Source organism: Grus americana, chromosome 1 (assembly GCF_028858705.1).
Source record: "Grus americana isolate bGruAme1 chromosome 1, bGruAme1.mat, whole genome shotgun sequence".
Lineage (NCBI taxonomy): Eukaryota > Metazoa > Chordata > Aves > Gruiformes > Gruidae > Grus > Grus americana.
Window position 1 is genome coordinate 63,280,111 of NC_072852.1, and position 14,381 is coordinate 63,294,491.

The 14,381-nt window shown below is 36.2% G+C and overlaps 2 protein-coding genes across 3 annotated transcripts in view; one reads left to right on the forward strand and one right to left on the reverse strand.

Annotated features, from left to right (window-relative positions):
• SYCP3 (synaptonemal complex protein 3) lies at positions 1 to 10,083 on the forward strand. The gene is made up of 8 exons (XM_054839827.1): positions 1 to 461; positions 1,624 to 1,699; positions 2,753 to 2,787; positions 4,660 to 4,777; positions 5,784 to 5,883; positions 6,692 to 6,790; positions 9,523 to 9,627; positions 9,771 to 10,083. Exons 1-8 carry the CDS (start codon positions 332 to 334, stop codon positions 9,822 to 9,824), a joined length of 717 nt encoding a protein of 238 aa, XP_054695802.1. The 5' UTR covers positions 1 to 331; the 3' UTR covers positions 9,825 to 10,083.
• CHPT1 (choline phosphotransferase 1) overlaps positions 8,938 to 14,381 on the reverse strand; it is a 21,760-nt gene continuing 16,316 nt past the window's right edge. Inside the window, exons 7-9 of one of the 2 annotated variants that reach the window (XM_054839802.1) lie at positions 13,738 to 13,863; positions 13,166 to 13,276; positions 8,938 to 9,850 (exon numbers count right to left, since the gene is read on the reverse strand). In XM_054839802.1, the coding sequence (XP_054695777.1) occupies positions 9,806 to 9,850; positions 13,166 to 13,276; positions 13,738 to 13,863 (282 nt within the window). In that variant the 3' untranslated portion in view covers positions 8,938 to 9,805. Of the gene's footprint in view, positions 9,851 to 13,109; positions 13,277 to 13,737; positions 13,864 to 14,381 lie in introns of both variants that reach the window. The other variant, XM_054839812.1, reaches the window with a different exon arrangement.

Consider the following 14,381-nt stretch of genomic DNA (forward strand, 5'->3'; position numbering starts at 1 on the left):
ATACATAATAAGCTTTATGGAAGCCCAGCAGGTAGGAACCTTAAGAAGGTTCCTAATTTACTTCCTTGGTTTTTAGCAGAATCAAGTATGTACCTACTAGCTCTGTTTTGTTTTGTTTTTTTTTACCCTGATCTTAGAAACACCTCTGATAGGTAATCCTGTGGATTACCTCAAAACTAAACCAGTTTGAATATCCTTACAGGTGGAGACTGCTACAGGGGTGTCCGTAACAGGTCAATGTAAGCATGAAAACATATTTATCTTCAAAGTATTGTGGGGAAAGTTAGGAAACAAGTACAACACACTGTTTCAGTAGGAAGAAAATCTCATAATGGCACCATCAAGAAGAAAGCATGCAGGAAAAGCTGGTAAACCAGAAGAGGAAGATCAAGCCATACCTGCCTATGACTTTCAGGAGGAGAGAAAAGAGCTGAGTGGATCAGAGGAAGATATTAGAGAAGGTGCTTATATGATTTTAAATTTTTTTAAAGTGAAGTTTATAATATTTCTGACTGAATAGAAATGAAGACGTATTAGCGAGTGTGAGAGTAAGAATGGTTCGTAATGTTTGTGACAGGTGGTGTCCTATTTTATCATTTTAATTGGTAAGAGAAGACAACACAATAGCTCTGGATAGTGCACTATTATGTCCTAAAATTATAGATGGAGTCTAATAAAGTAGGATATTGTTACATGATTTTGTTACTTTAATGCTATATCCTTCTATCACGGAACTGCATATAACATTGTGAGGTCAGGATAGAATAGAAGAGGAGCTGTGCTTGTTTGTATGGAGTGCTGAGTCAGGTAGGGTAGTTGGGGTCTTAATGCTGGCCTGGTTAAGAGTACTTCAGGAAGAATCTGAACTGAAGAAAAAATAGAGGAAGAAGCAGAGGAAGCTGAGGGGAAAAAGTAGACAACCAAGGGATTCTTGTTTGAGGGAGTGTCATAAAAAAGTGGACTTTGCTTAAAAATGCAGTTCTCATTCATCACATGATAGTTTGGTTGTTTTTGGGTTTTTTTTTAAGTTTGATGTAATGCCACTTCTGGATTTTTGTCTTCGAGCAGTTATCTCTGGATTTGTTTCTCTTAATTTCTCCCCTTCTTCATTTGTTCAGACTAAATTCCCTCCCCTCCACCCTGCCCCCATTAATAGAAATCTGACAGCCAAGGATTTTTATTTTTTTGGAAAGAATATAAATCTGTTTGTGATTTTGCTTTTTTAAAGGTTAGAGTACACAATTTCAGTACTTTACAGTAAGATGAAATTCTTACAGATTGGGCTCTTTCAATTTTTAGATTATTTTTGACCTTTCTGATGCTTTTTATATTGTTTAGGTGGGAGTAACTGTGTAGTGGTGGGCAGAGGAACTTAAACTGGTTGAGACTCGTCTAGAGGAACTCAAGGCAGTGCCAGCTCAAATCTAGCTTTGCAGAATAATTCACCATCATCTGTCAACTCCAGATTCAAAGTTTTAGGAACTGTATGTGTTATGGATGGGAACTGAAACCTGTGAGACATGTTCAGAGAAATGGCATTACAGAAAAGTAATTACACTTTTAATAATTCAACAGACCCCCACAAAATATATCTTTGTAAATCTTTTTGAAATGTGTATTAAGGTGAAACACCAGTAATAGACAAGCATGGAAAGAAAAGACCTTTGGTGACTACTCATGTGGTTCCAGATGATGTGGGGTAAGGTTAGGATTTTTTATTTTTATTTTTTTTTCCCAAAATAAGCAAGTCTTAAATAGATACTGATTTCAGTTATTCACTATGCTTGTTTTGCTTGGGGTTTTTTTTCTAGTATTTGATTAAAAAAATCAGGTGACAGATAATACAGTGGTTGTAAGTAAAAAAAGGAAAATGTAACATTTTAAAATGAATAATTCTGTGGTTTCTTTGTAGATACTTTTGAACATCCATAAAAATTGATATATTTGTGAGAGTTCTTAAAATTCCTTTTTCTTTCAAAAGATGATTTAAGATTTATCCTAGATTGTTTATAATTACATTATTTTTTTCCCTCTGATCTTAGCTGCTTGAAGATATTAACAGTACTTTAAATGATTCAACTATTGCACAGAAAGTAATTTTTTTACAGATAAATCTTATGAAATTCAATATTTATGGGCAGTGTAAATCTAATAAAGTGTATTATTTAAATAGCTTTTTTTTAACTCTTCAAAACAGAAAGTGATGTCCTGTGGAGATGATATAAAAGCAAGATAAACATTTTCTTTACTCACCATGTCCCTTTTTGGACTTGTCAGCTATAGTACCACTGCTTTACACACTGGTGTTATCATCTTAAAAGTGTTGTTAAAAGAGCATTAATTTTATTTGTCTTGGATTGTTCTCACTATGCCAGCCATGCTAACTGTCATGGACTTGTTTTCATTTGATATTCCAAATACCTTTTGTGTTTTCTTTTTGTATAGGGAACTATCAATTTTATTTACCATCCTCCCTCCCTCAGGACCCTTTAATTCTTAATACTGCCTTTTCTATTGGGGAGTAAGTTAATAGATTCTAGTTTTGTTTTTTTTTTAAAAAACAGCAAATTAGTCTAAAAAATAGACCTCTCACAGGAGGAGAGTTATTTTTTTTATCTTGTAGAACAGTAGCAGCTCTGTCTTTGCTTACAAATAATGGGCATGTGAATAAAATTAGTTTTAAGCATATACAAAAGGTCTGATTCTAAAGTCAAAAAATGGACAAATAAAAATTATAAACACTATTTTGTAGGGGTGAAGTACAGAATATGCTGGAAAGATTTGGAGGTAAGTATGTTTACATTCTAATAAATTAAAAAACAATTCATGTTTAAGTTTTAGAATTGGCAGTAATTCTTTACCATAAAATAACTTTCAAGATTTACATAAAATAACCAGTCTTTGTAGCATTTTCCAGCATTTCTGGAAAAAAAAAAAAAAACAAAACAAAACAGTTTTCAGAAAAAAGTTATATCTAAGTAGAGCAAAGGGAAAGAAGGGAATAACTGCATATAAAGTGAGATGTAAGTATTAGTGTAGGTAATTACAAAGGAAAAAGGGAAAGATACACAACTGCTTTTGATTATCAATTCCAATTTTAAGATGAAGTTTAATAGGTAATGATTATATTGTAAAGAGAAGGGGCAATATGAGTTAGCTGTTCTTACTCAATTTTTTGTTACAATGATGTAGAAGACAGGATTGCAAGACTTGAGTGAGAAATTAGGGGCATGTAAATGTTAATATAAGCAGCTAAACAGAACAAATAGCTCTAATTCTAGACAAGAAATTTAGCATATTAGAGTGCTATTGTAGATCCAGCAATCTAGATAGGAGGAGGATTTCAATGTTAAAAAGCTAGGATTGCTTGTTAGTAAAGACTCAAAAACAGAAGGAAGGAAAATGAATGAATCAGAGTGAGAATGCTATCTGCTCAAAAATAGTAAGTTTGACATTAGCAGGGGCAGATGCCTCAGCAAATTAGAGAGGTTTGACAGATGTTTCCTGAAATCTACAGTGAGAAGGAAAAGAATTGGCTGTTTTAACCTTAAGCTGTGACTTGTTTGTTAAATCTCCAAATGTAAATTAAAGTGAAACAAACATACTAACTTATGTTAATTTAAATACCTTTTTTAAAGTACCAACTCTCTCTGAAGTATTGGAAATAGTTTGTCATTCATTCATTGAACATGTTCACAGTCATAGTAATCACATACTACCTTTATTTCTGAAATCTAACCAATTTGAGTATTACTCTGAAACGTGTGGGTTTTGTAGGGGGAAAAAAAAAGTGTCAGGATAACTAAATTCCTTGAAGGTCTGGAAACTCTGAGTTGGCACTGAAGTTATGCAGCTAAAGGAATGAGGATTTTGATGGTGTGACTAAAACATAATTAAATACTAGAGAAAAAAGCAAGAGGTCTGTACTCAGACAGGTTTGTGCAAGGTGTCTCTAGCTTTGAATGGAGAATTTACAGACTGTGAGATGTCCAAATACAATGTTTGAAGGTATGCAGTGTGAACTGACTGTGAACTGAAACACTAGTGCTTCTAGAGTTTCAAGCATATATGTGTGCTTATTGTATGGATATGTTAGAAGTTGGACCATAATAATCAGTAGAGGAACACATGATGACAGTGTGCAAGGAACTGATTTAAATGTACATAATGGCAGCACTGCAGCTACCCTGAGTTCAAACTGCTGGACAGTTTCACTTTACTCTGTGTGTCTGCGCAGAGCCAGTCTGACACCATACCCACTACCATCCTGCCCAGAATGAAAGCAGCTAAAGCCGAGTTACATCATGGTTGGTCATATTTGGTCTTCAAATAGGGCCTACCTACCGAGGCCCCTAAGCAAGGTGGGACTCAAAGCAGATGCTAGAGTAGTTGGTGGGGCTGGGCAATAAGTAGTTGCAACTCCAGAGGCCAGGTGCCAGTTAGGGCGTATTGGGAGCTTAGGGAAGCAGGACTCACACCAATGCCAACAGCAGGTTGAGGGACGCTCTAAACACAGCAGCTAGGAGCCCAGATCACATTAGCTTCTTTTTGTTAGAACACACCTCATTCGCTTATCCAAAGCGTAACTCATCAGCATTTTTAATAAAAAGCACAATGAATCTCGGTATGCTTAATTTCTAAATATTCTTTGATTTTTAGCTGACATTAACAAGGCTCTCTTAGCTAAGAGGAAAAGATTAGAAATGTATACAAAAGCCTCGCTCAAAACTAGCAACCAGAAGATTGAACATGTTTGGAAAACACAGCAGGAGCAAAGGTAACATTTACCCTTGCTTTTCAAACCTGTGAAATCAAATTCCTTTTTGTGTCACGGCATGGATAGTTAAATAGCATGTACTGTATCTACTAGTTAAATATCTGCTCAGGTCCTCTGTTTCTGCTGCCTACACTTGTGTCCACTTGGTTAAACTGACATTAATGGTTTAGCATAGTGCTTTTTTGAATGGAGAAGCTTAAGATTTGGAATTTTGAGAGCAAGGTACCTTAAAGAGCTGGTTTTACATTTGCTTTATCTTTATGGAAAATTACCTTTGATGTTATTTTTGTCTTTTAAACGATTTTTTTATTTTCTCCACTTCAGTTTGAATTTTCTGTTTCTACTTCACTTAAAACTTTTCAGTAAAATTTTATACCATTCTGGTTAAGAAAGAAAATAATTTTCATTTTCACATTGTAAGTAACTTTCACTCTACATAACATTCCTCTCACCTCCTAAGGCATATTTAATTACTACATTTGATACTACAGGTAGAGCAAAATGAAAAATGAAACCGCTAAAAACTGAAGGTCAGCAATACTTGTAACTGCCTTGGTGGTTTTATATATATATTTGAAACTTGCATTGACAAAATTTAAGTTTACATAGAGAAACTAGACCATAATGAACTAATGAATGAACTAATAAATTTTTCATTATAAACCCCTTGCGTTAAAGCCACGATCTGTAGTTGGTTTAGAAAAACACTGTAAATCTCAGAAAACCTGACACTGTTAGGAAGAAAAGTTGTAATTTTTTTTTTTAACCTGAGTTTTGTACATGAGTGCTGTCTCCTTTTATGTATATAATCCACATTCCCTCAGAAAGCGTGTCTGTATGTATGCACGTTCAGTTTTTCAAAACATAGTCAGGGCCAGGTGTCAAAATAACCTGTTTCTGTATCTATGCCAGCTCCTTTTATTCTACTCCATGTGTGTGTTGAACCTTAGCTTTCCTTGTAATTCTTTGTAGCATTTGTCATACTTAGGCTAGCGTCTGTTTTTAGGCAGAAGCTCAATCATGAGTTCTCCCAGCAGTTCCTGACTTTATTTCAGCAATGGGATGTAGATGTGCAGAAAGCAGAGGAGCAGGAAGAAAAACTAGCGGTGAGTTTCCAGCATGGCATGAGTTTCACAGTATTTTCACAAGGAGGGAATATTGTTTTTTATAGACACTCAGAAATGTAAAAACACTTCACGTAGTTTAAACATATGATTGTTTGCCTCGATTAAAAAAAAAATCATTCAAGTTTGGTGGCTCTCAAACTGTAAATGTTTAAGGTTTGGGATATATTTTAAAGCGAAGGGGGGTGCATTTTTAAACTTTATTGCAAGTTTACAAATGGCAGTAAGTGATGCCCTAGGCCAGCATATGGCTTGAGAAAAGCCAAGACCATTTATGGAGAAGAAAGATGTGTGCTGTGTCAGTGCATCCATACTCTTTGGGTTCAGGAACAAAGGAGTAAAGATAAGTAGTGGTCTTTAGCATGTATTGCTTAAAAATATGCCTGTATATAATAAATGTATGAGAATTTGATTCTTGAAAGGGGATAGGAGTTATACAATGGAATGTAATCACATGATGTTGCTGTATTTGTACTCCCAACACATTTGCAAGTTTTGTTTTTCCCTAAGCAGCACATTGCCCTGGGATAAGAACCGCACTGGACAGCGATCCTCGTAGGATCTCATAGGGATAATTCAGGTTGGAAGGGACCTCAGGAGGTGACTCAGGGCTCAATCCAGTCTTCAGTGTTTCTAAGAACAAGGATAACTCTCCAGGCAGAGATCTACATTACGTGACCCAGATTTCCAGTGAAGGCAGAATTTCTGATTCTGATAATGACATTAGTGTTGCTGTCCAAACACTTTTGGTTAACTAATGTGATTATTTGTTCTTTTGCTTCTGCTTCAGAATATGTTTCGTCAGCAACAAAAAGTTTTTCAACAGGCAAGAATAGTTCAAAGTCAGAGACTGAAAACCATTAAGCAACTCTATGAGCAATTCTTAAAGGTACAGGAAATTTTCTTCTTAGAAGGCAACTGATCCTTATCATATCACTTAAGCAAGCTGTATTAACCTTGATGAAATACGGAGATCTAAGGTTCATTTAAGGAAAATAACATCCTTGCATGAATATTCATGTTGGTATCTTTCCCATATTTGTACACGAGTGCTGTTCTCTCTATACCTGCATAGACGTTGCATCTGTTTCATAAATGATTTAATTAAGTATGTTCTCACAGGGATCTGATTGGCTCGCCTGTTTCAAATATTGAACCACAAGCCTCAGAGCATACTTTCTAAACAGAACACAGTTTTGTAGCAGTGTAGAGGTTATATAGGTCAGTTAAATCATCAGGATTTTGTCTTAATTATTCCCTTAGGTTTTTCATGTGTTTAAAAATGTGAAACTTGACAATCTATTAAAAATACATCTTAGGCTGCAATTTACTGCTTTTATTACTGCTGACAGGTGCATCCCCCATAATGAGAATTAGATACCAATTTTTTTCTGTCATTAACCTTTCTAGCTATTGCCGCTTCATGTAAGGAAACTGACCCTTGAAGAAAATCAATTGTACTTCCCTTAAAATTACCCAGTTAGAATTCCCTTCATCTCTTCCTAAGCAACATTCATTAGAAAAGGGTTTTCCTTTCTGTAACTTGGTATTCATGGTAAGTATTCTCTGAAATGTCAACAGGAAGAATCTGATGGAAATGACTTATGGTGAAAACATGCTCAGCTAGCTGATTATGTAGTCAGTCCTGTTAAACTTTCCTGGTTGCTTCATGCATAACTTTTGTATTTGCTCAGAGTCCCTACAAACACCATTTTTTTTTTTTTAGGACAGCGCTTACAGAGAGAATATATTTTAAACACATGATTCATACTGATCAACTATGATGTGTTTTGATTTGCTGGGGTTTTTTTCTAACAAAGTAGCTAACATACTAGATAGCAAACAAAAAATTGTTGTAAGTACAACTACTCAAAAATTTGACTTTTTGGTAAAAAAAAAAATCCCTGTCATTTTACACTAACAACAGAACACTTTATTCCCAGAACTTCCTTCCCCCACTATTTTTCTAAGTAAGATATTAGAAATCTAAACCGTGAGAAAAATGAAAGTACCCTAAATGATTGGTTTTGTAATGAATGCAGAGGCACATTACTATAGAGTGACTGAAGGACCGAGATTGGAAGGGACCTCTGGAGGCCGTCTGGTCCAGCCAGCAGGTGGTACACCAGGGCTACCAAGAGTTGGTTGCCCAGGACTGATGTCCAGAGGACTTTTGAATATCTCCAAGGATGGAGACTCCACAGTCTGTTCCAGGGCTCTGTCACCCTCACAGTAAAAAAGTGTTTTGTGATGTTGAAAGGGAACCTCCTGTGTTTCAGTTTGTGCCCATTGCCTCTGGTCTTGCCACTGGGCATCTCAAGAGCCTGGCTCCATCTTCTTTGCACCCCGCCTCCAAGTATTTATGTGTGTGTGTGTGTATATATATATATATATATATATATAAAAAAAAAATCCCCTCCAAGTCTTCTCTTTTCCAGACTGAACAGTGCCAGCTCATGAGAGAAATGCTCCTGTCCCTCATTCATCTTCATGGCCCTTTGTTTTGCTCTATCCACTATGTCCATGTCTCTCTTGTAGTGAGGAGTCTGGAACTGGATCCAGCACTCCAGGTGTGGTCTCACCAATGCTGAGCAGAGGGGAAAGATCGCCTCCCTCGCGCTGCTGGCAGCACTTCTCCTAACACGGCCTAGGAGACCGTTAGCTGCCTTTGCCGCAAGGGCACACCATTGGCTCTTGTTCAACTTGATGTCCACCAGGACCCCCAGGTCCTTTTCTGCCAAGCTGCTTTTCAGCTGGGTGGCCCCCAGTATACACTGGTTCTTGGGGCAGATTCATGTCTGTGAGTTTCTGACAAACCTTAATTTGTGTTCAAGTCCTTTCCTAACTGGTCCTTTTTTGAAATTTCGGTTAGTTATGATATGGTTGTGTTGGGTTTTTTTCAAGTCTAGTAGCTTTGAAAAATAAATCTGAAATACAGCAACTGTTAGTTTAAGATAGGATATTACAGAGGTATTAATAAATAATAACTGTTCCAAAATGTCAAAAAGGTCTTCCTCAAAGATGAAAAACTGAACAGAAGGTCAAGTATTACTTTATTTTTTTCTCTTCAAAAAAGATCAAAAGGTAGAAATCAACCCTCAAAATAAGCTTAACTAAATAAAAGTCAAGAAAATGCAACTACACAGTACACAGTTAGACATAATTTGTATGTACAAAAGGGAAGATAACCAGCAAGCTTTCCTTGGCTTATCTGGGGAGAAGTGTGCAAAGAGAAGGAAATTTAATGGGTTTTATAGTCCTTACTTCAAGTCTCCAAGGTTGTCATAATATTAAAACCCTATCATTCCTGACAGATGTCTGTTTAATCTTTTCTTGTAGAACTCTTATCTTTAGTGAAATGCAGGATAACTAGCTGAGACCTCACAGATGCTGAGTGGAGGGGACTGTTTCTTTCACAACGTCTGCATTGTTTAAACAGGAGTGTAGACTGGAGTAGGAAGTCCTGTATGAATTGTCTGTCAAGTTCATGACAAAACTCATCAATTATCAGTGACCACTGCTGCTGTAAAAATTAAATTGTAGTCTGAATAATGGTTTGTTTGTTTAAAATTAACCCTTTGACATTGAACAGTTCTGAATTAAGATTATCCTTAACTTCAGAGCATGGAAGAGCTGGAGAAGAGCAATGAAAATCTTCTAGCTGGTACACAAAGTGAACTTCGCAAAGAAATGGCTATGTTGCAGAAGAAGATTATGATGGACACTGTAAGTATCAGATCTATGAAGAAGTCAGTTAAATGCAAAAACAGAACATTCTATAAAAAAGTCATTTGACATTCATTTAATTAGCTCAAAGGAATCATATTGATAGGGCATTTGTTCAATATTATCTCCTTTTCTCGTAACAGCAACAGCAGGAGATGGCAACTGTTCGCAAGTCTCTTCAGTCCATGTTATTCTGATGGCTCAATGGAGAAACAACTTGTACCTAAGTAACATGATACAAGTATAGGCATTAGCCATAGAGAAGTATGTTAAGATTTAAATGTTTCAAAGTTCCTATTAAATGCTTTCATGGATTGTTCTAATCTTGTGTCTGATAATGATTTAAGAATGTATATTAGTAAATTTATTACTGGGGGGGGGAGAAGGGTATGGACCCCAAACCATTTACTGTCCAATTTAACTACTTAATACTAATTTTCAATAGCACTGGATTGTTTAAATTGTTTCAATTTTTATAGTGCCAAATTGTAACAATGGGCAGAATTAATGAATAATGCATTACCCAGATTTTACATACTAACTTTAGGCCTTCAGGTACATTGTACAGGTGGAAGCATTTTTCACAAGCTGCAGACTGTAAAATTTTCATAGTTTCAACATTTAGTCTGCTGACATAGTAGCAGTTATGAAAGTTGACAGAGTACGAGATAGCTCATGTAAGATTGTTTAATAATATGTATTACAGTAAATTAAAGTAAATTTTGTTAAGTCTTTTGTTATGCTAGGCACTGTAATATCTTTTTACTAGTAAGAGATTTATGAATGGCTGTAGTTTGTCCAACAAGCAGGTTTCTTTAGTTGAATGATGAGCTGAGTATCACAGCTTTATATGACAACTGCTCAAGTACGCATAACCAAACATTATGCATTTTGCAGTATATAGTTCTTGCAGAACCACTGCTAGAAGTAATCCAGCTCATTTATTTAGTACAAGCAATTACAAGCCTTCGAGATGGAATATTGCTTTTTGCAATTCCAAATGACTAGCAATTTAGGGAGGCCCAAGTTTTAAGGATAAAGCATTTATCTTTCATGTATCTCATCACAGTAAATCAGTCCAAATTAAATAATTGGCTTAGCTTGCATGCAGTTTGTTTTTACAGAAAACCATTACACCTGAATATCCACTTTTACAAATTAGGTAGTTCCTAACATACTCAGTGCCTAGACTGAATACAACTGTAGATAAACCAAAAACCATCCACGTACCCCCAAGCACAAATGTGCTGTTTCCTAACAATGTATTTCAAAACCAGTCTGTACAGATTCTTCTCCTCAGCTTACTAGCATTTTTAGTTCAGCATCAAGTCATTTGATGATGGTTCTCCAGTTCTGGGAGCCAGATTAGTGATCTCTAACTTGCAAAAACTTCAGCTACTAGGTTGCAACTGAAGTTGAAAAAGCAACCACTATGGAGCTCTTTTTGTTCTGTGTCTGCTAGGACTCGGGGAAGGAGCAAACATAAATTACATTGCTAGAATGATGCTTGAGGCAATATAGGCCTCTAGTGGGTAACGGGTCACTATGCCAATTTGTAACTGCACTGCTGAGTTTCAGCCCTCTAAGCGTGATTAGATGATGCTATGAAATGCAGTTAACAGTTTTTGCTTCCTATCTTCAGCAGTAGGTTATTTGTTAGTATTGCCTCATGTTTCTGGTTTTCTGAATAATTTCTTAATTAGCTTCTTATCTTCCACATACCTTAAAACTATTTATGCTTACTACTACATGACACATTTTTAAGCATTTTGGGGAACCAACCTTCTCATTCTAAAATAGTTGCCTATGTCTTTTCATCAGGTGGTTAATTTATTCACACTATTCAGACAAACTGAAATGGTCTTTACCATCTTCTGTTCTATTTGCCCATGGCTTGGGTTCTGGCTAAGTTCATGTGCAGATGCTCTATCTTTCCCAGCCTCAAACAGGAGCAGTAGGATTAATTTGGAATTGATATTCATCACTTAGAGTGCTCATCCTTTGGCTGTAACTGTTACAGTTATACCTCAAGTGTATGTAGTGTGGTGGATGGCACTGTATTTCACCCCAGTTTAGCAGACAACACACCACTTTTAAATTTCCTTGAACACCTCAGAAAGTTCTTTGGAATTAATGTGCAGCTAGGAGGCTGCAGTGGTAATATTTTTAAAGCAAACAATAGCATTCTTTATTGTACAGTTCAGAAAGGGCTTTATAAAGTCACAGCTCAGCTACATATCAGCAACTGAAAGCAGTAACTGACACTTATTCAACAGCTTTTTACAAAAAAACATATTCAAATAGTAGCTCTTCAAAGGAGCTTAAACTTACAGGGTTTGTGTACAAGTCATGATTTTCTCATACAGATAATATGCAACTTTTATACAGCTTTTCTTTCATGACAACAGCAGCCCTTTAGCTAGGCACATTATGTTAGCCAGTGGGTCTGCTCTTAAAAAAAGAGAAAGGCTGATAGTGGGCCTGACTTTCTGTTTTGGAGAGTTTTACTAGTTCTGTACAGTTTAGTTTGGATAAAGTACAGTAACAGTTCAAAGACAAATTTGACAGATTATAAGGTAGATGAACACAGTGATAGTAAACACACTTCAGAGGGAATTACAGATGGGTGGATTGCATTGTCACAGTCAAACAGTCACAGTCAGTTAAGTTTATCAATGAACTTGTGCAGTTTCACAGATACAAGTTAGGGTAGGTAAAGTTAGTGACCTCAAAGTACGCAACTACTGGTAGTCTAGATAATGATGGGGTATGAGGCAAACCTTATGACCACAAAACCAGAAACTGGCCTTGAAAGAAAATACAAGCTACAATTTTATTTAGTAACAGTAGGTTTATACTGAGATACTAGAGAATGCATGAATCCTAAAGGCACTCATAACAGTATTTCGAAATAGAGGAAAGTTTTCCTGAGCTATACCTTCTTCATCCTACTGATCCAGTAGCTTGTTCTTTAGAAATACCAAAACAGAGACTAATGAGTAGTTTTACCTCACAGGTGCCTCATTTTACCAGTTTAATAATGTAGTACTATATTCATTGATACTTCTGCCTACCACTTCACAGTAGTTCCAAGACAACTTACTTTAGAAACTAATGCTAGAAGATTAGTCAACTTGGTCTAGGGAAAAGCAAAATTCCTCTTTGAATTCTAGTTGGTAGACCATGGTTTGCAGTCTACCTTCACCAGACCAGAAGTACAGAATTAAGGTTATCTAACAGGAAATGGCAAAAGTTTCAAATGTTGTATTCATGATATGAAGTAACAGCTGCAATGTCTAGAACACAGGAGGAAATACATCCTGGTTCAAAAGTACTGATCACAGTAGAATCTGCAGGACTTTATATTTTGTAATTCTAACATCTGGTAATATCTGGGATAGAGTGAGCTTTCTCATAAAACTATCTTCTTGAAAAGCTTAATCTGTCTTCCCAAAAAAGAGGCTGCTTCATTCAACATTCACCTAACTGCTTCTCCTTTCATCCTTGACCTATTTAATCAGTCAGTATGGTTTTGAACCTGTTCAGGAGCTTGATGAGATGAAATTCTGAAGACATGTATATGAAGATGAGCAGCAATCTGTAGGCATACACCAGTGGCATATCTCAGCATATCAAACAAGGATACGAACTTCAAAAGAACAAAACAGAACAGATTAAAAAAAAGTTTTTAAATTGTCCCTACTATAAATTCATCTATACTTTAATCAATCTACACACAAGTGACAAGTTTAACAATACATTAACATATAGAGTGGTCTATTTTAGAAGAAAAAATACACCCAAAAACCAAACAGCATTAAACACTTACAAAGTCTGATAAACAAAGGTTGTTCATCTGCAGTTAGCAGAATAATCAAATCACCTGACCTAAGCAAGAGAGATCTGAAAGTTTACTGTCCCATCTCTGCTCCAAGGAAAGCAAGCCAGTCAGCTCTCAAAATACATGTTTACATGGTGTCCTGGCATTCCCTCTGCAGTGACAACTGAAATCTGAGCAAGTCAGAAGTGGCAGAGCAGAGTGACAGGGACAGTTCTCAATCCATTCCTTTAAGTATGCTCCACATGAAAAGTACAAAACAAAATGCTTACCAATGCTATCCATAGAACAATATATTCATCAACGAAACTGTTGAAGTACTGGTCCAAAAACAGAAGTCCTGGCCCAATAAATGCAGTGTCCTGAAGACAGATTTCACTTTTTGTCATGTGAGCCACCTATGTTAAAAAAGACACAAAAATGCATCACTGCAAGGTCATTGTAAGTACCAGAAAGCCTCCAACTTAGTTACAGAAAGGGCATGACATGACATCCTTACTCAGCAACAGCCTGCTGTCCCCAGTTCTTGGGAAGCAATCAGCAGGTAGGGCAAGGGCTTCATAAATGCTTCAGGGCCTGCTGCTCCCTGACAGTTTCTTTCCCAAGGACCAAGTAACCCCCTTCCAGGTTAATCAATATATAGCACTTTAATCAGTGATACCAACTGATAATTCAAATAGCTCTTATTGTTTGACTTTATTACATAAGAAACATATACATGTCCTTCAATGCTCTTTTGTAACATGTTACATCGATACCAGTGCATTTTAGCTATTTGCACGGGTTCCCCATTTTTTCAGTGCTGTATTTGAAGGGTAAGAGTATGCAAGTGTATTACTGAAAATGAATTTTACTATTCACTTGAAATGTTGTTTACAAGTCTTAACTTGAAAATTTTGGCTTTACTTAGCCAAAA

Excerpts from the sequence above, each read along its gene's own strand:
- SYCP3 (XM_054839827.1), top strand. The coding sequence starts at position 332 with ATGGCACCATCAAGAAGAAAGCATGCAGGAAAAGCTGGTAAACCAGAA. Across the intron at positions 6,791-9,522 it reads TCTATGAGCAATTCTTAAAG|AGCATGGAAGAGCTGGAGAA; the intron begins GTACAGGAAATT and ends CCTTAACTTCAG. Across the intron at positions 9,628-9,770 it reads AGAAGATTATGATGGACACT|CAACAGCAGGAGATGGCAAC; the intron begins GTAAGTATCAGA and ends TTCTCGTAACAG.